Source organism: Trichomycterus rosablanca, chromosome 27 (assembly GCF_030014385.1).
Source record: "Trichomycterus rosablanca isolate fTriRos1 chromosome 27, fTriRos1.hap1, whole genome shotgun sequence".
Taxonomy (NCBI): Eukaryota; Metazoa; Chordata; class Actinopteri; order Siluriformes; family Trichomycteridae; genus Trichomycterus; species Trichomycterus rosablanca.
The window spans coordinates 37,733-63,905 of NC_086014.1; the positions used below are offsets into that span (position 1 = coordinate 37,733).

The following is a 26,173-nucleotide window of genomic DNA, read 5'->3' on the forward strand; positions in this document are numbered from 1 at the left end:
GTTCTAATGCAGGGTCAGAACTGAGCCAAAAAACGGGTCAAAGAGAAAAATAATTTTAACAGGCACATAAACGCGAAAAACCTGTACACAAACGCCCCCTTGTGGAGGCTTTACATTACTTCTTGTAAACCGCTGTGGGACCAGATTGGCACCATATTTATTAATTAGGTTTATTCAGTTATGTGTTTGGTTTTGATGCATTCTTTGTGTTTCCTACGTGACAGAAAAAATCACAGACAAAATGCAGGTCGCTTGAAAAACGCTGCTGTGATTTACAGTTACTAGTTGTATCCTGTGAGCTATATAAACACAGCATGATGTGGATTGTAACACAGCCATAACTGCTCGTCAGACTGCAGGCTTTAATGTAAATAACATCCAGTTTAAAAGAGGCATAAATATTTCTAAAAAATACAAAAATCACGGACGCTAGCATAGCCTCGTGGTCATGTGAAGGAAGAATAAGATTAGATTTTGCTGGACAGGCCGCGCACTTCCTGCCAACGCTGACCGACCATTCGATTAAATTCTTGATGAACTATCACACAGTGACACTGACTGCCCCCCCCCCCCCCCCCCCATTAAAATATAATAACAGTGATGTTCCACCCTTATTACTAATATAAACACAGGGTGTGTACAATGCTGAATCGGTGCTTAACATACATCATCTACACATTTATATGTATATGTTACAGACGTGCAACCTCGACCACAGGCGTCACAAAATTGCTCCTGAAATCATCAGTGGAAGTGCAAATTAATTTTGAACCGTCTTCACGTCCATCTGAAAGGACCAAAATTAAAAATACAAAATAAAACCCTACCGAAAAATCACGAGGTGTTAAACACAACCCATCCGGCCTGGACCGCCCGTAAATAAAAACAAAACAAAACGATTCATTTCATTATGAAAACAGAATAACATCAACAACAACCCGAGCGTTGTCATCATGAGGTAGATGATCGACTTTTGGAAGTGCTATATGTTGAATATTTCTCCCTTGACTTGCTTCATTAGTCCATTAACTGGCAGCTCTTGGCATCTGAGACAGGGCGTCGCCCGTTTACTTCTCTGAGTGAAACGTTACGCAAAAACGCTTCCCAACACACATTCGTTCCTGGCTGAGGTAGCTTCCTGATGTAAATCCCAGGACTTGTAGGTCCTGGATCCAAACCTAACACCTGGAGTCTGATTATAAAACTGATTCTGAGGAACATTTCCTGAGATGGAGAGTGAAATCACTGGAGAATGTGGCGCCCCCCGATGGTCAGAGGTCAGCAGGAAGAAAGATTCTTCTGAAGAACTCCTACGTCCATCTTTCGACCGTTATTTCCTTCCGATGAGGGGATCAAACCCGCCGATGGCAGAATCACCCCGACTCCTACAGAGTCCCGCCACTCCCACGTCAACAATCCAACAAATAAACTCTACACACAATAAACAACAAGATAAAAATAGGAAACTCCTGGGTTGACCTGAGAGGAACAGTAGGGTCTGTTTGAGAAGAATTTGGGAGCTCCGTGTGTATGTGGAGGTTCCGTCTATTCCTCCACCTGGACCAAGTTATCCAAAGTAAGTGTGGACACCTTATTCAGGGAACCCGAGACCAGCAAGCTTTCCATCTAAAAACAGATATAAAAGTAAATAATATGGAGGGTGAGGGATCTATTAGATGTGGATCTGATGGTGAGGGTGAGGGATCTATTAGATGTGGATCTGATGGTGTGTGTGAGGGTGAGGGATCTATTAGATGTGGATCTGATGGTGTGTGTGAGGGTGAGGGATCTATTAGATGTGGATCTGATGGAGTGTGTGAGGGTGAGGGATCTATTAGATGTGGATCTGATGGTGTGTGTGAGGGTGAGGGATCTATTAGATGTGGATCTGATGGTGTGTGTGAGGGATCTATTAGTTGTGGATCTGATGGTGTGTGTGATGGATCTATTAGATGTGGATCTGATGGTGTGTGTGAGGGATCTATTGGATGTGGATCTGATGGTGCGTGTGAGGGTGAGGGATCGGTGCTGGCAGTGCTCACCATTTGTGCAGCATCAGCCGAACCTGAGACCAGCTTCTCCCTCTCATTCAACCTAGAGCTAGCCTTGGTGCCACAGGGAACATCGCTGGCATTGGCGCTGGCACAGTGAAGCCCGTTATAGTCTAGTGCTCCATGAGAAGATGAAGAAGACTCCAGTGTTGCGGCTGCAGTGACCACTGCACTGAGTCCCACCTGAGGAGCAGCCTGCACCGTCTTACACAGCATTAACCTGCAGACACAGAAAGCATGTTCAGAATACCATGGTTGGCACCAGTCGACCTTCACCCCTGGGTTCAGTACAGGGTTATTAAACGGGGTTCCGGGTGCCAGTCTGTGCACGCTCACCTGCTCCGGTAGCTGAACATGAGGAACAGGAGACAGAAGATGATGCAGGTGACGCCAATGTGGATGCCGATGATAATGCCAGTGGTCGAGCTCTTTTGCTCCTCTTTCACACAGTCACACGGGACGTTCAGCACTGCTGAGAGATGCAATTAGTGTTAGAGTGTCACTAATTAACACACCCACGAACCGCAGACAGAACGCAGGAAAAAAACTAAAAACATCCATGCCGCTGTAAAAGTGACCGTCTCAAGCGCTGGCTTGGGCATCACACAAATATGGAGGGGGTAGCGTGGTCCTCCACACCTGCACAGGTTCTCTGTGAGGATGCATTCATGAGCGACACAAACTTCTGTCAGATCCAGGGTTACAGCTCCACATGTATCTGTGTTTATCTGGATTCTCCTCCCTGTTTCACTTTTAAACTTGTGTTACAGCTCCAGCTTCTGAGAAACGGTGAGAATCAGAATCAGCTTCTCCCAGAGTCTAAAACGCTTCTGGTTGAAAATAAAGCTTAACGTGGTTTAATGTAGTAAAAGAAGGAGACAGGAGCACTAAACTTCTCTTCATTATTACTGCTCATAAGTTCCTCCACTAATCACATTCCTCACTCGCCGTTTTACTACAATAAGTCACGGTGAGTTTTGGTCGTACGTCCCGAGTCGCTTTTACCACCTCGTATCAAACAGTTCGTCTCATTGGAGGAGCTTTGGAAGGGTCAGCAAACAGCAAACTAGGTTAAAGTTCAATCGGGTGAACAGAAATCATGAGCCCAACGTGGCAAAAGTATGCGGTGCGCTCCTCAGGGAACTGCACCGGCAAGCTAAGCAGCAACGCCACACTCCATAGGAAAAGGAAAGGAAAGGAAAAAGTGGTTATATCCAAATCAAGATGACACAAAACGAGAGAAAAAACGTGTGGTAAACATTGCACAGAAACACCCGGGAGCAACCACTGAACAACAAGCATCTCAGAGATGTGATTACTGCTAATGCCTAGTTCACACTACACGATTTTTGCCCTGATTTTCGCTCGGCGATTGATTTTCCGGGTCGGGAGCAACTCAGCGTTCACTCGGCAATCAAAACTCGGCTCTCAGTCGCTAAGTGTGAACTATCCAACAACTCGATCCGACCGGCTCGCCGAGCGCTCGGCGACTGGATTGAAATATCTAGCAGGTCAGATATCTGATCTCAGATGTGCGACTGGGAATGAGTGACATGTCGAACAGCCAATGAGAACGCAGGATACAGCGTGAGGGGAAACGCAGGAGAGGATATAGTTTATATCAGAATACACCGGCACACACACGTTTTACAGTATTTCTGATTTGATCGTCCTCTACAAAACATAATACCCACGCTGCATTACAAAATTATTAATTAACCTCCACTTTACTACAGAACAATCCATATACTGTTTGTGTTGCCAAATCCACTCAGATTCACTTATTTTTCCTTTTTGATTTTACGCTGCACATCAGACCACAAACACTTTGATCACTCGCTACTTGTTGACGTGCCTTTTTGGATGTGGTATCATTAAACCCCTCGTCACTTCTCACGTGTGTTTTTGTAAAGAAGAAAAAAAAGGAGACCAGAAAAGCACGCCTACGATTCCAGTTGGTGATGGATCGTGTAGTGTGAAACCCCCTATCGCCGATCAGTCATGTAGTGTGAAATATACACCGACTGAAAGACTCCCGAGTGCAGGAGATTCAGTCGTATAGTGTGAACTGTACAGCGACCTGACGACTTGGAAAGTCGTGTAGTGTGAACTTGGCATAAACAGTGTTAAACAGGTGAACACACCCACTTATACCATTCATTTGTGTGTGTGTGTGTGTGTGTGTGTGTGTGTGTGTGTGTGTGCATGTGCGTTCACCTGACTTCTCCACTCCCTCCTTTAGAGATATGAAGCGCAGCGTGGCATTTCCTTCTCCGTACCGATTGAAGGCCAGAACCTTGATCTCATAAACCACTGCTGGATCTGCAGACAGGAACACGAGAACGTTTCAAGAGTTCAGAAGTTCAAGAGTTCAAGAGAGGCTTTATTGTCATTTCGGCTCTATACAAGTACATACTGAAACCAAACAACGTTCCTCCAGGACCAGGGTGCAACACAGAACAAAAAGTGAAAGACAATACAATACACACCGTGCAGATAAATGACAGTACAATAAATACAAGAGACACTTATAATCTAAAGGAGTTGAGGGGGGACCAAAGACAAGTGTAATGTCGGCCAGAACATGGTACTGAGTAAATGGTAGGTGAGGTAAAAAACATATTCTGATATACAGTTAGCAGTGTACAGTTTATATAGCAGCATATGTTAAAGAGTAAGATGCAAAAATGCAATATTGTGCAAAGATGACAGTAATAAAGTTTGTTTGTATTTTAACACCGTGTTTTGGAGGTGATGGGGTTCGGATACGTACCCATCAGTGAGATGTTGTAGAGGGTGACGTTGCGGGACAAGGTGACGGGCCCCGTATAGAGCTCGTCATGGGCCCGGCGGTAGTAGAGTCTGAATCCGTCGTGCTGACCCATTTTTGTGGACGGCTCCCATGTGGCCTGCACCACGCTGGAGTTCAGAACCTTGGTGTAGAGATACGGAGGAGCCGGTACTGTGGGAATCACATCATCACCATGTTACAACATCAGCCTGATACAGTGGTGTTCAAAAAAATAGCAGTCCAACACCATTAACTTGATAAATCAAAGTTTTTAGTAGAAATGCTATTTCTACATAGCAAAAAAATTACTTGAAAGTGTAGTAGAGTATTGAAAACAAAACAAACCCAACAATTAGGACATGCATGCCACTCATTCTGAGTAATCGAAGCATTGATTGAAAGGGGGTTGTTCAAAATAATAGCAGTGAGGAGTTCAATTGGTGAAGTCATTCATTCTGCAGAAGAACGGGTGTCAATTTTGGCCCTTATTTAAGGTAGGAGGGGGGCAAATGTTGCACAGGTTGGTCATAGCGCATTTCCTTCTGAAATACTGGGTAAAATGGGTTGTTCCAGACATTGTTCTGATGAACAGCGTACTTTGATTAAAAAGTTGATTTTAGAGGGAAAAAACATACAGAGAAGTGCAGCAAATTATATCCTGCTCAGCTAAAATGATCTCAAATACCTTGAAGTGACAACCAAAACCTGAAAGATGCAGAAGGAAGCGTGGAACTACTGTTCGAATGGATCAAAGAATAGCCAGAATGGCAAAGGTTCAGCCAGTGATCACCTCCAGAAAGATCAAGGAACATCTGAAGTTCCCAGTGAGTACAGAAGATGATGAAGTGAAGCCAATTTACCAGCAAGAACTCCTTGCAAAGTCCCGTTGTTAAGAAAAAGACGTCCTGAATGGGTTCAAATTTGCCAAGGAACACATTGACTGGTCCGAAGAGAAATGGCTCAACATTTTGTGGACTGGTGAAAGCAAAATTTTTCTTTTTGGGTCAAGTGGCCGTAGACAGTATGTCAGACGACCCCTGAGCACTGAATTCAAGCCACAGTACACTGTGAAGACAGTAAAGCAAGGCTGGTACAAAATGATGATATGGGGATGTTTTTCATACCGTGGTGTTACGCCTATTTATCACATACGAGGGATCATGGATCAGTTTAAATATATCAGAATACTTGAGGAGATCATGTTGCCCTATGTCGAAGAAGAAATGTCTTTAAAATGGGTGTTTCAACATGACAATGACCCAAAACATCTTGGTTACAGACAAACAAGATTGAGGTAATAGAGTGGCCAGCACAATCCCCTGACTTCAATCCCATAGAGAACTTGTGGGCTGATATGTGAAACACGTTTTTTTGAGGCAAAACCCAAAATTGCAGAAGAACTGTGGAATGTAGTGTAATCATCCTGGACTGGAATTCCTGTTCAGAGGAGCCAGAGGTTGATCGACTCCATGCAACACAGATCTTGGAAACAATTGTTATGCCACTAAATATTAGTTCAGTAATTTAAAGTAAAGTGAAACCTCAAACATTTTCAGTTTATAGATACATTTTTGGAGTTTTTAAAGAAAAATGCTGGCACTGCTATTATTTTGAACAGCCTAATATTCATTTTTCTTAACTTTCTGTAAAGGATTAACACAAACTGGCTAAATTTTGTTAATGTTTTGATTTAGAATTGAAAGTGTAGTATTTTCAGTGCATTTGCATTTATGGAAATAAAAGTTATTATAATGACTTTTCTATAATCACTTTTTTAAAATCACTGCTATTTTTTTGAACACTACTGTAAATCACAGAGTATTAATAATGAAGCACGTTAAAAATATAAAACTACAAAGCTGGAACGTTTATTTAAATGCAGTAGAAAAGATTTCCAGTGTTTCACTTATCAACTTTATTGTAATATGTAAATCGAAACACGTTTAGAATCTGATATCTCCGACACGCTCAAAAAAAGTTAGGACGGGACCGTGTTCCCCCCTGTGTTCCATCAGAGTTCCTATTAATGAGACTTTTTAATGCACAGGGAACTTTTTGATGTGTTGGTGAGTGTATGTTGTGCTCACCCTCTCTGAGCGTGCTCTCCTGGTGTGTTGGTGAGTGTGTTGATTAGTGTGTTGAGTGTGTGTTATGCTCACCCTCTCCAAGCGTGCTCTCCTGGGCGGTGCTGGAGGCTTTGCTGGCACCGTGGGAGGTGTAGGCCTTTAAGTAGAAGCTGTAGGTTGTAGAAGGTTGAAGATCTCCCACCACCTGCTGCAGAGTGACTTTACTCACGGCCTCCTGATACTCCATCTCCAGCGGCTCTGAGACACAGGAGAGAGTTTTACAATCACTGACGGGGTTTTATTAATACCCTGTTCCTGCTGAGAGAGATGATGTTAATATATGATTATAGTTATTATTATTACATATCAGAGCTTGTGACCCTCACAGAACAACAGTGTTGAATTCAGCGTTTCTTTAAATGAAAATAAAATGCAGTAGAGCTCAGATACAGGAGCAGAACAAATTTAAATTCCTACCTGAAGTCTTCCTGATGTGCAGCACGTAGCCGATGATGTCCTGTGTGTTTACAGAAGGTTCTTTCCATGACACCTGTATGGAGGTGGGTGAGAGAGCATTTGCCCGCACGTCTGTGGGTACACCGGGCAGCCCGTCGTCAGCCCACAGCACGGTGAGACGGGCGCTGGCCTGGGAAGATCCGGCGCTGTTCTCGGCGATACACTGGTATATGGCTTCATCCTGCGCGCTGATGCTGGAGATGCTCAGTGTGCTGCAGGAGCAGAGAGATAATAAACGCCACCATCATCACTCATGCCATCATCATCATCACTCACACCTCCACAACGTTACTGACAATCACACACAACAACACACAACAACACACAGCAATGTTAGAACCTTCAAACAAGCTCTGGTTCTACGCAAACCCCCACCTGTGGTGGAAGCAGGGTCACAAAATGACAAAATAATTAAATAAACTTGTGGAGGCTTCATGTTACATCATGCATAGAGATGATGCTCCAGAGCTGAACCTCACCCACACACATCCTCTCTCAGTACAGGTCAGCTCACCACGTTCGACCATAATCAAGGCTATTTTTCTCACCTGTTGTTGTTCCTGAGCTTGACGTGGCCCCCGGGTTCCAGAATCTGACCGTTCTTCAACCAGGTGATCTGGGGCATCGGCTCACCCTGCGCCAGGCACGTGAAGATGGCACTGGTGCCCACTGGACGAGCTATGGACTGTGGAGGCTGAACTAACTCGGCTGGAGCTAAACAGAGCCAGACAAACACGATCATCAAACATATTTTTATTACTGTGATGTCGTCCGTGTTTCATTAGCCATAATGAACAGAATCTGAGTTGTAATTGCGGCAATTACAGGCACCTTATTACTCTCTGATTATCTGCTGGATGTTTCCTCCGTATTGCTTTCATCACACAAAATGATGCATCATCAATTCTGGACCCTGTAGCTTCCTTATGTATACACCAAAAACTCTGCTGCTACTCAGTTTTATATTTATAATAAAATATAAAACCACCAGCGTCCACTGATAAACGACTAGAAAAATATGAAGACACGTCGTGTCTCTAAGTGTCCACCTACAACCAGCACTAACAGGGTACATGTTCCTAATAAAGAGGATTTATTAATCCTAACAACACTGCTGTACCTGCTACACTCATACACACACAGAAAAGCACACAGTACCGTGTCATCACCATGTTAGTGTCGATGTTTTAATCGGTGTATCCGATTAAGAGACTCACCTCGCACCACCAGTCGACCCTGAGCCGTTCGGCGCAGACGCGTTCCTGGTTTGTTAGCGGCACACACGTAAATGCCGGAGTGTTTCACACTGACGTCCGAAATCATGAGGTTCCCCGTACCCAGAACCTGGATACCTTCAACTCCGATAGGGCGCCCGTCTATACCAGAGACAGAGAGAGAGAGACAGAGAGGAGAGAGAAATCAGATATTCATATCCACGAGCACACACTGGCAGTTTAATCTATATTATTATTATATTTATTATTATTATTACAAGATACGTATTGTTATTATTATATTGTTAGTGTTATTATCACTATATTTATTATTACTATTATTATTTGTTTTTACTACATTTGTAATTATTATTATTATATAGTTATTATTAACATATTTTATAATTTTTTTTTACTTTATTTATCATTAATACAGTACTTTTTTGTATTATATTTATATTATTATTACATTATTATTTCACTGTAATTATTCCTATAATAATAATAATTATTATTATTATTTTTACCATATTAATTATTACTACAGTACAGTTATTTATTTTTTTACTATATTTATATTATTATTGTTACACACACTGTTGAAAGGTGTATTCGGGAGGTTGGGGAAGGCCCTTTCCTGTTGCACATGTTGGAGGAACTCCAGGAGCCCTGACCTCAACCTCACTGAACACTTTTGGGATGAACTGGAACTGTGAGCCAGGCCTTCTGGTTACACCCGATTTTTAACTAACTGGGCACAAATTCCTACAGATGCTCCAAAATATGGTGAAAAGTGGAGTGGAGGTGAGGCGGACATCAATGCTCCGCGTCTGTCTGAACCGAGAGAATAAGGAACGGTCACGGTTCTACAGGGACACACATCCTCTGTCGTCATGGAAACAGTGGTGAGGGACTTCATCAAGCTGCATCGCAGAGATCTGAGTGTGTGTGTGTGAGAGAGAGAGAGCGAGAGAGAGAGAGAGAGCGTATGTGTGTGTGTATGAGTGTATCGAAATAAAAACAGTGCAGATACACCAAACCTGTCTGTCACAGCACGCCCACCTTCCTCCTGCTGGTAGGTGGGTTTGATGATGCTGCTGTGTGTTTGCTTGGAGATATTCACAGTATGTGGCTGAAAGTAAACACACACACACCTGACCAGCAGCTTCTAAGATTATAAAGTATATCTGTAGGAATTTGTGCCCATGTAGTCAGAAGTGCGTATGTGAGTGTTTTGGTTACCAAGGCGACTCCAGGACACGATGGGGCGAGGAAAGCCCGTAGCCACACACTCCAGGATGGCGGTCTGGTGCACGGTGAGGGTGAGGTTCTCTGGTCCCACAACGATCACCGGCTCCTCAAACACAGACGACTGAGAGTCTGAAACAAGAGGTATGAACATGAGGAGATACAGAGAACAATAAAAAATAACAATAACAAAGAGAAACACACACACACATACACATGCACACTTGCATACACACACAAGGACACACACACACAGGGACACACACTAACCTGCACACACACAAGTAGAAGGCAGTAACACGCCTGCAGAGCAACACAGACTCACTCAGTCACAACCTCACTTGGGGCACCTTTTAAATAGCTAATCCGGGGCAGGATTATGGGCAGGGTAGAATGGAGATGTTCAGTTTGTTGTTGAGTGTGTGTTGCGGGGTGTGTGTTGTGAGGTGTGTGTTGCGGGGTGTGTGTTGTGAGGTGTGTGTTGCGGAGTGTGTGTTGTGAGGTGTGTGAACTATCTGCCAGGTCCCTGACTCTGTGCCACACCCACACTCCCTGCTGTGTGTGTGTAATCTCGTACCTGAGACGGTGAGCCGAGCTCCGGCACTGTGCTTCACTCCGGCGCTGTTGTGAGCAACACAGCCGAAAAGTCCGGCATCGCCCGGGCGGACCGCGGTGACCTGCAGCACGCCGGTGGGTAACAGAGTGTACCTGCACACCACAGCACACACACACAGTGGAAACAAATTTCTACAATCACATTCTGAAACCTAAATAAAGCCGCCTGTGTATCACTGACCATGATTTTTTAACCTGGTTGTTAACTGAATGTGGTTAACTGGTGGATTGAGTAGCTGCTTTTACAGCCCTGTGTGTAAGATAAGAGATAAGATAACACTTTATTGATCCCGAAGGAACTTGCAGGTGTGTGTGTGTGAGACCTCTCATCATTGGTGTCCACAGGTCGCTCGTCTTTCTCCCAGCTGATGAGCGGCTCAGGTAAGCCGTGTACATGACACTGGAACCGGGCCATGCCTCCCAACTCCGCCCTCACCGACCGTGGGTGCTCATGAAAATCAGCCAAGACTAAAACACACACACACACACAGAAAGTGAGTGAGACACACACACACACACACACACACACACACACAGAGAGAAAGTGAGTGAGACACACACACACACACACACACACAGAAAGTGAGTGAGAGACACACACACACACACACACACACAGACACAGACCCTCAGACTCTTTCTCTCTCACACACACACCACAAACTCTCTCTCACACACACACTTACACACACTGGTGTATTTGAGTTCCAGATGCTTTTAATAATCCATTACCAGAGGAGAAATGTAATAAACGCTTGGTGTTAAATGAATCGATCGTTTTGTTTCTGCTCCTCTGGAAGTGACTGAATGTTGCTCCGCTCCATTAGTGGTGAGCGAAGGTCCATTAGGACCAATAAGAGAGCAAAGCATCATGGGAATAATAAGTAATTCATTACACACGTTAGTTTTTGTTCTTTATTGTTCTGTGGGGAAAAACAACAACAATAATAATAGTAATAATAGTTAATAGTGATATAACCTAAGCAGTAATAAGACCAAAAGTTTGTGTGTGTGTGTGTGTGTGAGAGACATGGTCACCCACTGTCCCTCACCTGGTGGCAGGTGTGTGTGTGGAGTGCTGACACACACACCTACTCACACACACACAAATGTAAACACCCCATCACACCCTCTAACACCCCCCCTCCCCACCCACACACAGTCTTGCTTGGTCAGCTGATGTGACAGCAGTAATGAGCTTCTTCTTCACACCTCTCAGCCTGAGCCAACTGGCATCCACTCGAGGGAATCCTTCACCCGCACTCTGGTCATTAATCACAATCTAGGGCAGCACAGTGCCACCTCGAGTGTGTGTGTGCGTGCAAATGTGCTACAACAATCCTCAAGGTCTGTCGACAGGACACACACACACTCACACAGCAGGAATCCACAGATGAAATGCAGACCCGTCTTTAGTTTATTCACAGGATGGGTCCACTGTTCCAGAGAGCAGAGATCAGAACGTCCGGTAGTCATGTTCCAAAATCCCTGACACTGATTTACTAAATTAACACACTCCAGAACCACAACAAACCATCTTCAGATAGTCAAGCCAGAGCAGAACCAGAACAGAATACTGTCAAATAAAAGAAATAAATAAAATAAATATAAAAAAGAGTCGAGAGATAATGTAGACAGGGTGTGTCTTTCTGTACAAGAAGCTGATTTACATATGAATCCAGGTAAAAGCAGCAGGTGAAAAGAAGCGGTTGGTACTGAACACGTGTCGGAGGGGGCGTGTGTTAGTCACGGCTCTACTCAGAGTGGAGGTAATCGCAGAATTGGATGTGACTAGATTGGGAGGGAAATAGAGGGGATAATGCACAAGAAAAAGGCAATAGGTACTTGATCCCAGAAATCATTCTAACAGACACGAGCCGAACAATCAGAACGCTCGGCTCAAAACACAAAATACGTTCAGATGCCCGTTCTAGATGTAAAGCAGACCAAGGCCACACCATGCCCGCTTCCCCTCCACCCCCCGTCCTCGTTCTTTCTTCCTTCGTCTCCATCGCTCTGTACCAGCTGGGTTCGCCTCTGCTTCCTTTCTTTTCTGTTGTTTTTCTATCAGACCCCCCCATGCTTCCAGCTGATGACGGTCACTGGGGAAATCAACACAAAGCTACACCCCAACGGCTACACGCTAATCCGTGTGAATTCATGCTAACGTGCAAACACACACATGCGGAATCAGGCCTGTCCGTGCAAATCTACCAAACCCCCCTCCCCCGGAACAGCGGCAGGGAGCGAAACACAATTCCTGCTGTTCACCTTACAGGAAATAATCAAACCTGGCCTAAATAAATCTGATTATTAAATATCATCATTAACTGACTGTATAAATCAATAAAATAATAACCTGACGTTAAATACTAATACAGAGCTGAGATTCGACCCCTGACGTAAACCAGGTGCACTGCACAGCATCAGATAAACTGGTGTAAAGCACCACCGCTACGCACTCTGGACTGGAGCTGTGGGAATTTAATTGTTCTTTATAAATTCACCTCCACAGGGCCGAACACGAGGTCCCCTTACCCCGAAAATCTCGGTGTGCTCTTTCACCTCTGCATCCGCCCTGTCTGAGCCGTCGTGTTGCTGCTTTTTAAATATCACACCAGTTTTTTTAGGCACATGTCTGTGTGGTTTAAATTAGGAAATAAATAAATTTATATCATCCCTCATAAACACGTCCGGTAGGGGCAGCACAAATGAAACGGGGCCCTTCCCAGAATCCCTGCTCACATTCCGACCCAGCAACTCTATTTGATTTGTTCCTCAGGAATTCGGCCCCGACCCCGGCCCCGGGCTGAGAGGGGTTTTAACCCTCTGTGTCCATTTCAGGTGTTTAATCCCAACGTTTCAACGTTCTTCAATCAGACGAGCGCTTCACAAGCCCAGAGGAGAAATCCCCCCCATCACCTTGTCTCTGTGACTCTGTACCAGATCAGGTCCGGACTGAGTGGAACCCGATGCCCAGTAGTACAAGGTGTTCCAGAACTCAGTGGAACACTGGTAACACCATGGCCGCCGCTTACATCACAAGTTGATTCACTCACAAAGTCAATGCCAGTGGCCCCCGGAGGCCGTGAAAGAGGGACAGCCATCCGACAGAAGAACACGAACAAAAGAGGGGGAGGATTTTACAAAAAGGGAGAAAAAAGAGGCGGGAGGCGTATCTGCCACCGCACACACGGAGGGGTCACTGCTCCCCAGCCGGTACCCCCTCCACCCGCTAGCCTGGGCTGACCTATGGCATTACTATCACTGCATAAAAGCAGAGCTGGAGACTGGTGGTGGTGGTGAGAGGGGGACGGAGAGGAGGATTGGGGGAGGGGAAAACACTGAGAAACATGGAGAACCATGACAAAAGATTGAGCCCAAACCACACGATTCAACGAGAGAAGACTGTACGAGGGATCAGAAACACATTATAATAATAATAATAATAACAATAATATATTAATAATAATAATAATAATAACAATAATATTAATAATGATGATGATAATAGTAATAAAAATAATAATAATAATATCACAACCAGCACAAATAAACTAGAATATCTCACATCACCCCCACCCCCAGAGGAAGAGGAACTGGCTACGACTAAACTGGCAGAAAATGCAGAAATAAAATAGTAAAAAAAAGTGTGTAAAATGGTGCCCAACATCCAGGGAAAAGTTGTTCTGCTCTGGTCTGATCCCCGACCTTCACTTTGACCCTGGCCACTCTAGTCTTTAAACCTTAATTACCAGTGGAATTCCCCCCAGTGCGCCCCAAATCCCACCCGCCCGATGGAGGAACAGGGAACCTGCTGCCTCTTTTTTATTTTTTTGTCCCATATAGGCTCGGGTGGTCCGGAGACATCCGGAACGAGGCGGAGTTCATTCCCTCCCCAGCACTTTCCCAAAAGAACCTCCTGCCATCGCCCACACACGAGCTTCTGCAGGGTCTACTGGTTCTGCCAAGCCCTGAATACAAACAGTCAGCGATGGGGGTAATACGTGCACCTGATTGTATTTGGGTGTTTCCAGTTCTCATCAATCAACAATTTTTAAGAATTGTTTTTATTAAAATGGACGAGCTGAAGCGATAGCAGGAACACCAGTTACACCAGAGCCTGAGAACACAATGCCAAACATCCACAACCTTCAGGACCACACTGTCTCTGGTCACGTGATCTTTAGGGGTGTTACCCCACTACTATGGGGGCAGAAGATGTTTCACGTTCATGAGCAAGTTGTTAACACCAGAAAACCAGTTAGTACCCGTACTACCAAAACTTCACCCTATATGTTCCCTTGCACCATCGCCAATCAAGACCTTCACTAGAACTCTAAAGGTTTTGTGGTCAGATACTGGGTACTGTACTGGTTCTGACCACTGGACTGTCTTCAGGCTTAATGAAAAACTTCCTAGCTCATCAGGGACCTTGAGCACCGAGGGGTGGCTAACAAGAAAATCCATCAAAGAAAAAACCTCAACAAAGATAAGTGCTTCCTGAGAGGAGCAGGCATTTAGGAGGACCCACAGGAGAGCAGACCGTCCAGCAGCGCCCGCCCCATCGCTCACAAAAACACAGTACAGAAAAAACGAGGGCAGATTTACGAAGCGAGGCAGGGGGTCAGTTCCGGGAGGGGCGAGTAGATGAAGGGGTTGTGAAGAACCCTCACTAATCATGACCTGCTTTGCTGCCTCCTCTCTCTCTGTCGGCGTTTCAGGGGGTCACGTCACGGCCCAAATTACTGGGAAGTACAAATTGAGCCAGAGCCCCTGAAACGTGCACACCAAAAGGAAACGGAACGGGAACGTAAAAGGAGAGAGTCTTTGATCTGGTGGGAGGCTGAGGAACAAATCTGGCCATTCACTTCAAGATGGAAAAGCCTAGCAGCGGGTTACGTGCCCCTGAAAGGCTGAAAGAAGTGGAGAGGGGAAAGAGGAGGACCTCTTAAATGCTAAACACAGCCGGCTGGTGGTGGAACATTAGGGTGAGGAGCAGGTCCATGGGACGGGCAACAAGCCTGGCACATTGCGGTGGCACTGCAGCACAGCTCACAACTCCAGGAGACACACAAGCGGAACGACTGAAGCTTCTTCGTCCTCCTCATTTACCCCAATTCATCCCAAAAGGGTTGAAGGAGTGCAACTCTAACCAAGAACCATCGAGAACCCTCCAATAAAAGAATAAGAGCTTGTTGTTTCAGTACAATAAGTCATGTTAAGTTTTGTTCCTACGGCCTGAGTTGCTTTTCTCATTGGAGGAGCTTTGAGAAGGTCAGCGGCCCTAAGAACTCTTCACCTCAGCAGGGTTTCTTGTGATAAACTCCCTCAAACCTCTCAGGTCAAGGTTCTCAGGTAAGAGGGTTTTAAAGTGACCACCAAACTCCCAACACAAGCCCAGGTGCTTATTCAGAGAGGGTGTGGCAGTGAAAGGAATTACTACAGCTCCAGGTTTGTCCTTAACAGGAGATGAAATTAGATTTCCTGCTCCACTGACTCTTCGGTTTTAGTTTCGCTGAAGAAGCCGATTCAACACAAGGCCGTCGTCTTTATTCATCAAATCATTTCCATATCAGCTCCAGTCAGAAGGTAATTATTATCTCCCAATGCACACACAGGGACCTGAATACAAATCCGCCTGCGTTTAAACCACAGCGCACCGAGAAACTGAGCGTCCACATAATATCAGATAAAACTATATTAAATCTCAGTATAAATATTAATGCAAAAAATGATGAAAAATGACGATGTGATTGGCTGGGAAGGTTTCACACCGTGTATCCATCCCGGTGAAGCTGAAGGACTCGTGTGTATCTATTGATTTCTACCAGCCACTCCACCTTCTACACAAGCCAGGAACCCCAAAGCAAACCCACAGAGACAGGAGAACAATGGGAGGACGCTTTGGGAGGACACTTTGGGAGGACTAAACTAAGGGGTGGAGCAGTGATCCGGCTCTCCTTGATAAGATTGTGGGTCGTGCAAGTGGCACCATGTTCACAATCAGGAATTGGATATGACTAAATTGGGAGATTAATGGGGGTGGGGTTCCAGAAAAAAAGTGTTTTCAGCCAGTCCCTCCCTCAGACACAGTAGAGGCTTGAGCGGCCGATAGTATTGCTGCGATTCGAACCATGACCTCATGTCTTGGAACGCAAAATGTGACCTGTTTACCACCAGCCGACCACAAAGTTCTGGTAATGTCTAAAATTTGGGATGAAAATCGGACAGTGTGAGCCGCTATGAGGCTTGTCTAACATCCACCAATAGGTGGGCAGAGAAGATCAGGTTCTGTGGTTCTACAGAGAGAGGATCATCGGGATCTGCAGAGGATCTGCTGAGGTCTGGAGGCTCTATTTCATTATTTAACTCATTAAAATTATACTCTCTATCCTCTTTTGTCTAAGAGTCGCTCAGTAACCCAGAGACCTTGATCTGCCCGTGCAGCAGCAGCACGCTAACGTCTCCGCCGAGCTAAAGAAACTTCCAGACGTTGCCGTCTGCTCGGCTCTCTAACGCTGCTTTCTGTGGGCAGCTGAGAGCGGCTCAGACAATAACAGACTGGCTGACGGCGACAGGCGGCTAGCTCATGCGAGGTCGGGCTTATTGTTGACGGGATGCAAGCTGTGTACGCAAAAGTCCATTCACAGGGAGACGGCGCTGGAATGTTCGCTCGATCGGCCGGTGTACGGAAATAAACCCTGCAACCTACTGCTGGAACAATCGCCGTTAGCAACCGTGAAAGATGCACAGCGTGTGGATGAAAGTGGAGGAAGAAGAAAAGAACTCAGACAGGAAGAACCAGAAGCGTGGAGGGATGATGTTTTATGCCGTGCTAACACAGTGCTTATATTCATGGCATTGAGTTTATAGTCCTTGGGTCTGTGTGTAAACCTAGTGACCCGCCCTGCTCCCTCTACCTACCTGATCAGCTGCCTCAGTAGAGAGGGTTCTAATCAGACCTGGAGCTCATAAAGCAGATTATTTAGACGCTCTACTTATACAGAGATCAGCCGTTCAGTTTCACTACACTTACCTGCAGCCTGAACTTTAGCTTTGCGGCTTATGACCCGCCCGAAGGAGTTCTGTGCCACGCAGTCGTAATCTCCCTCGTTGTTAGTCCTCTGGAATCGACCAATCAGCAGAGAGCCATTGGTGAACGTGAGGTGGTCCTGGTCCTGCTGGAGAAGCGCTCCGTTGCGTCTCCAGCGTGTAATGATGGGTGGGATCCCCTCCGCCCGACAGTGCAGCACCAGCGGCTGCTCCTGCACCGCGATAACGTCGCCGGGCTCCAGGGTGAAGGACAGTTCGGCTCCGGATGCTTCACCTGAGAACACAAACACCACGTTTCTGATTAATCCCAACAACACTGCTTCGCCTGCTGCACTCATACATACACAGAACAGCACCAGTACCTCGTCATTACCAAGTTAGTGTCGGTGCAGTGCACCTACACATCATCTGATCTGGGGAGGTCCTATAGGGGTTTCATTTGATGTTCTACAGTCAGTTAATGTATACCCAGTCATGAAGTTAATGTGTATGGTTGCTGTAGCTTATAGAGTAATCAATGAATGTAGGTACCAGAGAGGTGTTCCTAATAAAGTGCTACTATCAGTATAAAAGAATTATGATGAAACAGTCTGAGGGGAATTCTGCCTTCAATTGGCAACCCGGCCCAGTCTAAACCCCCCCAGTGAAGAGAGTAAAGGATGGAGAACAAATTTACATCCACAGATACAGAATCAGGAGGAGGAACATCTTCCTCTGTTTTCCTCTTCTGATCTTCAGGGTTGTCTGTTCTCTTTCTCCAACAGCTTTGATTGGAGACACCGGAGCTTCTCTGTCTCTGACCCTTTGACCCCCGGGTCCCGGTACCCCCTTCCATCCCACAAGATTCCTGAGCTCACTAATACACAACAGCAGCGTCTGAACTTCAATCCTCCTGCAAAGGTGTGTGTGTGTGTAGTGTGTGTGTGTGTGTGTGTGTGTGTAAGTGTGTGAGTGTGAGTGAGTGTGTGTGTAAGTGTGTGTGTGTGTGTGTGTGTGTGTGAGTGAGTGTGTGTGAGTGAGTGTGTGTGGGTGAGTGAGTGTGTGTGCGTGTGAGTGAGTGTGTGTGCGTGTGAGTGTGTGTGTGTGTGTGTGAGTGAGTGTGTGTGAGTGTGTGTGTGTGTGTGTGTGTGTGTGTGTAAGTGTGTGAGTGTGAGTGAGTGTGTGTGTGTAAGTGTGTGTGTGTGTGTGTGTGTGAGTGAGTGTGTGTGAGTGAGTGTGTGTGGGTGAGTGAGTGTGTGTGCGTGTGAGTGAGTGTGTTTGCGTGTCAGTGAGTGTGTGTGTGTGAGTGTGTGAGTGTGTGTGTGTGTGTGTAGTGTGTGTGAGTGAGTGTGTGTGAGTGTGTGTGTGTGTGTGTGTAAGTGTGTGAGTGTGTGTATACAGCAAATAAAGCTCAATTAAAAATTAAATCTAAATCAAAACCTAAATCTACAAAAGATGACAGCTGGTTCGACAAAGACTGTCAAATCCTAAGAACAGAACTCCGTAAAATATCAAACCAAAAACACAGAGACCCAAACAACAGTAACACACGACTTCTTTACTGTGAAACCCTCAAACAATATAAACGTACACTCAGAACCAAAAAAGCTCAGTACACCCAAAAACAACTAACAATTATTAAACAATCAATCAACACACATCAATTCTGGGACAATTGGAACAATTTAAAACATAGAGAACAGGAAGAATTGGCCATTCAGGATGGGGATATCTGGACAACCCATTTCCAATCACTCTTTAAAAATGTAGAATTAGATTCAAATCCTAAACAAAATCAAATTATTAGTAAGTTAGAGGAACTGAAACGGGCTGTTAAAAACCACCAGAATCCTCTAGACTCTCTCATTACTGAGCAGGAACTTAAAGACAACATTAAAAAACTAAAAACAAAGAAATCATCAGGACCTGACGGGATCCTGAATGAAATGATCAAACATGGCAGCTCCAAATTTCACCTGGCGATGTTAAAAGTCTTTAACCTGGTTCTGAGTGTCGGTTCCTCCCCTGAAATCTGGAATCAAGGTCTCATAACACCGATCCACAAAAGTGGAGATAAATTCGACCCTAATAATTACCGGGGCATCTGTGTGAGCAGTAACCTGGGGAAGTTATTCTGTAGTATCATTAACTCACGATTATTACACTTCCTTACCCAACACAACGTCCTGAGTAAAAGTCAGATTGGTTTTCTACCAAATTACCGCACTACCGATCATATTTACACCCTACACACCCTGATCGAAAAATATGTAGTTCAAAATAACTCTAAAATATTTGCATGTTTTATTGATTTAAAAAAAGCTTTTGATTCCATTTGGCATGAAGGATTGTTTTATAAAATGTTAGAGAGTGGTGTAGGGGGTAAAACATCTGATCTTATTACATCCATGTACACAGAAAACCAGTGTGGAATAAGAATCGGCAGTAAGAGAAACATCTCATCTCTCAGGAGCGTGGAGTGAGACAGGGCTGCTGTTTAAGTCCAACTCTATTTAACATCTATATTAATGAATTGGCCTCCATGTTAGAGCACTCAGCCACGCCCGGTCTCACTCTACACGACTCAGAGATTAAACTCCTGCTGTATGCAGATGATCTGGTCCTGCTGTCCCCCAGCGCTCAGGGTCTCCAGCACAAACTGGACCTGCTGCAGCAGTACTGTCAGACCTGGGCCCTGACCGTCAACCTCAAAAAGACCAAAATTATGACCTTCCAGAAAAGAGGCAGATCTCAGGGAACCAAACACACATATAAATTAGGACAGCATGAAATTGAGCACACTAAAGATTATACTTACCTCGGACTGAACATCAGTTCCACAGGAAACTTTAATCCGGCAGTAAATGAACTGAGAGAAAAAGCTCGCAGGGCGTCGACGCCATAAAACGTCAAACATTCGTAGAAATTCCAGTTCGAATCTGGCTTAAAATTTTTGAATCAATAATTGAACCGATTGCTCTATATGGCAGTGAAGTTTGGGGTTCGCTTACACACCATCAATTCCGTAATTGGGACAAACATCCATTAGAGACCCTGCACACAGAGTTCTGTAAAAGCATCCTAAAGGTGCACAGACACACCATGAACAATGCGTGCAGGGCAGAATTAGGCCGATTTCCTCTAATTATCAACATACAGAGAAGAGCAATCAACTTCTGGAACCATCTAAATGAGAGCGACCCCCAAACTTATCATTATAAAGCCCTGAAACACCAAGAGCTGAGCAAACATACCAGTCCCCTCATCCAACTGGTCCTGAGTCACTGCACCCATACACCACTAACACACACAGATACACCACTAACACACACAGATACACCACTAACACACACAGATACACCACTAACACACACTGACACACTAATAACACACACAGACACTCTAACACACACAGATACACCACTAACACACACAGACACCCTAATAACACACACAAACACATTACTAACACACGCCGACACACCACTAACACACACTAACACAATAAAGACTCAGGAACAGGAGAAATCTGCAAACCCAATTAGAATAAACCAGAACAAAACTCAGAACTAAATATCTGAATTATTGGGAAACTGAAACTAAAACTCAAAGTAAAATGCAGTTATTTATTATTTGTTGTTATTTATTATTTGTTGTTATTTGTTATTTGGCCCTAAACAGACACTACAGTGCAGCAGATTATCTGAGCACAGTATCCGACCCTAAATTAAGAAACACCCTGACGAGGTACAGACTGAGCGCACACGACCTGGCCGTGGAGACGGGGCGACACACCCGGTCCTGGCTGCCCCGGGAGGAGAGGTCGTGTCAGCACTGCACTCTCAGTACAGTAGAGACGGAGCTGCACTTCCTCACCCGGTGTACCAAGTACCACCACGTCCGCTCCCAATTCTTCCCTAAATTTAATAACATCATCCCCAACTTCACCTCCCTCCCAGACCCCGACAAACTGCCCCACCTACTGGGGGAGCACAGAGAGAGCTGCACACTAGCAGCACTCTATACACACACCTGCCACCAGGTGAGGGACAGTGGGTGACCATGTCTCATACACATACACATACACATACACATACACACACACATACACACACACACACACACACACACACACACACACACACACACACACACGCACAAACTGATTGTTTTTGTACCTCATTAATGTAAATATTATACTTTTTATTGTTATTATTTTGCACTGTTTTTATTAATATTTTATTCTATTCTATATTTTTGCACATGTAACTGTTCTGTATATTTTTGTTCTTTCTTATTTTTATTGTTAATATTTCTCTGTAACTTGCTTTGGCAATACGAATGTCCTTATTTGTCATGCCAATAAAGCTTCTTTTGAGTTTGAGTTTGAGTGTAACTCCACACACGACGGCTGGACCTTCCTTCTCATCCAGCTTCAGATTTCATTATGGCTCGTTTAAACGTGAATTGTGGAATAAACAGCACATTTCACAGGTGCAATTCATCTAGATCTAGTTATATGGGCACAGAGAAGTCACCAGGTAGAGTCGAATATAATGAAACAAATTCCAGGACATTCTTTTTTTTCCTGACTTTTTGCGCGACCCAGGGAACACAAATAATGCATCTTGTATCTCTGTACAAGATGTACCATAAAGCCTCCACAAGAGGGCGCTCACGCACAAGATTATTTAATTACTATAATTTTTCCTCTGCAACCCATTTTTTCGGCTTGCGACCCAATCCCTGTTTTAGACCACCAACTGTATAATCATTCATTCATTCACTGCTTTAACCTGGTCAGGGTTGCTAATGGTCTGATTCACTGGGTGAACGGTGGATACCACCCTGGACAGGTCGCCAGTCCATTACAGGGCACACACACACACACACTTAGGGTAAGTACTAGAAGCTCCGGTTGTCATGACTGCACGTCCTTGGACTGGAGAACCCAAAGAAAACCCACACAGACACGAGGAGAACATGCAAAACTCCACACAGAAAGGACCCAGACCACTCCACCTGGGAACTGAACCCAGGACCTTCCTGCTGAAATAAACCTGCAGAAACCTGGTTTCTGTGATCTGCTTTTACAAAAATAAAGAACAACCGAGTAGATCAGCGGGATGAGAACCGGAGACCTTCTACTCTTATCTATTCAAAACAATCCGTCAGTCTGACTCCAGCACTTCCAAAACCTTCAGCAGATCTTCGCGTCCTTCAAGTCCTTGAGCCTTATAGATAACGACAAATTCTCAGAGATCTGACGTGTGCACACACACACACACACACACACACACACACACACACACACACACACACACACACACACTTCCTCTCACTTTACTACCTCACCATCACTTGCTAAGCCTTAGGATAGGGTCCAACTGAGAGCAGACGCTTCTAGCCAAAGTGACTTACAGTACTGTGACAGTACACTGTCTAAGCAATTGAGGGTTAAGGGCCTTGCTCAAGGGTCCAACAGAGGCAACCTGGCAGTGGTGAGGCTTGAACCAGCGACCTTTAAACACATTCATTAATCCTATTTTTTTGCATTTCACTTCCTCTCTATTCCTCCGACATGTGTGCAGTATTGACCACTAATATTTACCTGGACCAGGTGGGTTAGTGTGGGCACCGAGCCTGCCCTAAAACATCATTACTGCATTCACTAATGATGGTAGATCTTTGCATACAATAAATCCCAAAATGTTGCGTCCCTATAATATATAAAAATAATATAAACACACACACACACTTTCCCAAATCACATTATATCAGGAACAAAGGGACTAGAGAGATTCTTCAGAAATTCTTCCGGCTCCTTAAAATAAAATACCTTAAAATCCACACTTTAGATCTGTTGTTCCCCCTCAAACACACAGCATTATATCAAAGCAATGATTTTTAATATTTTACAAAAGTAACAGCACCTAATCCAAACCAAACATAAGAATAATTAATCGTTAGAGGTAAACATGTTCCACATCTATGAAACCCTCAGATGATGGAGATGAAAATCTATTTGTGAAAAGCAAATAGGAACGTTAAACATTAAACTTTGTAGTAACTTGGAAGTAATCATGCTGGCTCTTATTAAAGCCAGACAGAAAAACTCTGGTCGTCCATGAGAGCAAAGCAACTCACGCTGCTGATCACCTTAAACAAAAGATCTGGCAACAAAACAGAAGCGAAGCACTGACGCTCGACGTTACCATGTCGTCTCCCAGCAGGCCACGAGAGTCCCACCCCCCAAACCTTCACAACAATACCCCCACGTTACAAAGAAGCAGCGGGTCGGTGTCCTCCGGCACATAACCGCCACGATCTGTTTAAAAAGAGCACAGAAAGGGAGAAGAAATCCACACAAACACAAACCTGTACACGCTGAGCATCTTATACACCAGCACATACATCAAACACGCACTAATGATGGCTAACAACCGACATCCTCCAATACTTCCATCAAACCTGCTTACAGATGCAACAGGACTGCACACGCACCACCCACACACCTTAAAATGTGCACTATATATAGACAGAAGTGTTCAAACGCCTGACTGTCAGCTTGTTGGACATCGGGTCAGATTTTCATTCTTCTAACCCAATACAAGCGACGATTCAAATAACACAGAACAGGATCAATCCGAGAAAAACGTATTGACGATACGGTCAAGGTCACATCAGTCAGGATGGACAGATCGATGTTCATCTGTGAGCAGGGCCAAAGGGCACAGTACTCCCCAAACATACAAATGAGGAACAGAATCCACCAGAACGAATCTTCTACATCATGCAAACACACAGAACAGAGTGGTGGTGGGGATTACGTTCACTAACAATAACTTTTAGTTAAATTAATTGTATGTGTGTGTGTATGATTTGTGTAAGTCTAATTCATTCAAATGATTCTCCAGGTCACCCGAGGAGGATGGAGGTCCCTGCTGAGTCTGGTTCCTCTCAAGGTTTCTTCCTGTATTTTTAAGGGAGTTGCACTGGCCCCCCGAGGCTGCTTAACAAGGCTTTTTGGGTTTTTTTGGTCTGTCGGTCCTGGATTCTGTAAAGTTGCTTTGAGACGACATCTATTGTAAAAAGCGTTGTACAAATAAATTTTACTTGACCTGACTTTACACTAGCGCACCATCAAATCTCAATAAAGCTGTGCTGCCAACCAGGCCGAGTGTCCAACAGACACAACTGCCCGTGTCTATGAGTGTGAGGTCAGGCCGCTGCGTTACTGGTTACAGGAACCAACGAGGAACCGGACTGAAGGTTCACAAATTATTACAAACATTATTAGTTCATACTGGTCTTCAAACAAACAAACAAACAAACACACACACACACACACATTTCTTGTAGCTTCAATTAACCTGACTGCACATCTTTGGATTTGTGGAAGGAAACCGGAGCACCTGGAGGAAACTCACATGAACACAAAGAGAACATTCTAACTCCACCGGTGGGGTTGTAGGTACGAGGGTGGGCACGTCATCATTGAATAACAAACGACAACCCGCCAAGAATGTGCCCGCCTGGAGGATACGGATGCTCCTGTTCACCTTTAATACACATATTATTATTATTATTATCATTATTATTATTATTATTATTATAGTATTACTATAGTATTTAATTGATCTACTGTTTATGCTGATGAAGTAAGGTGGAATATAATTAATGCAACGTGTTTATGTATTTGAGTTTTGCACCTGAATGTTGTTTACCTACCCCTGCCCTCTCACCCCTGGCCACAGTGTAACAAATAAACTTGAATTCATTTAGATGTAAGGTTGGCACCAAACGGCTCTGCCAGCGTTAGTCCATGACTGTTCAGTGTATGGACCCGTTTGGGGTGCAGTCATTCGGTTCTGGGATTTCTCCTGCTAGTGCTATTTTATGTTAGATGATATAGTGGAAATTAAGACTTACCCAGTAAAACCAGTAGACAGATGCCCAGGAGGCGCGCTGCCATGCTGTGCCCTTCAGCAGCAGCCATTGTAATCACCAGTGAGCAAAAACAAAGCAGGAGCGAAGAGCAGCACTGAAACCTCCCTCACATCCACAGCACTGAGCTCCTGGAGGTGAAGAACATCAGCGCCATGTTCTTCATTCATCTATTACACAATATTACTCTCTCTAATGCTCCACATCACTGTCGACGTCCTTTTAATCCCGAACTGGTTCCTCTTCACGCGCAACCACGCTCGCTCGGGTCTCGGTATCTCCGTGTCTCTGTACACAGCAGCCACTCCTCCTTCTTCACACACACACACACACACACACACACACACAGACAGACACACAGATACACACACACACAGACACACACACAGATACACACACACAGACACACACACAGACAGACACACAGATACACACACACAGGTACACACACACAGATACACACACAGAGAGATACACACACACACAGATACACACACACACAGACACACACACAGATACACACACACAGACAGACACACAGATACACACACACAGATACACACACACACACACACAGAGATACACACACACACACACACACACACACAGATACACACAGACACACACACAGACAGACACACAGACAGACACACAGATACACACACACACACACACAGAGATACACACACA

At 44.7% G+C, this 26,173-nt stretch overlaps 1 protein-coding gene across 1 annotated transcript; it reads right to left on the minus strand.

The window, feature by feature from the left end:
- Positions 1-773: 773 nt before the first annotated feature.
- igdcc3 (immunoglobulin superfamily, DCC subclass, member 3) lies at positions 774-25,511 on the minus strand. The gene is made up of 14 exons (XM_062989751.1): positions 25,469-25,511; positions 17,541-17,831; positions 10,825-10,969; positions 10,464-10,594; positions 9,881-10,018; positions 8,642-8,800; positions 7,973-8,138; positions 7,386-7,636; positions 7,002-7,166; positions 4,825-5,013; positions 4,269-4,373; positions 2,388-2,520; positions 2,043-2,271; positions 774-1,626 (listed from the first exon to the last, which is right to left on the minus strand). Exons 1-14 carry the CDS (start codon positions 25,509-25,511, stop codon positions 1,546-1,548), a joined length of 2,226 nt encoding a protein of 741 aa, XP_062845821.1. The 3' UTR covers positions 774-1,545.
- Between the last annotated feature and the right edge of the window lie 662 nt (positions 25,512-26,173).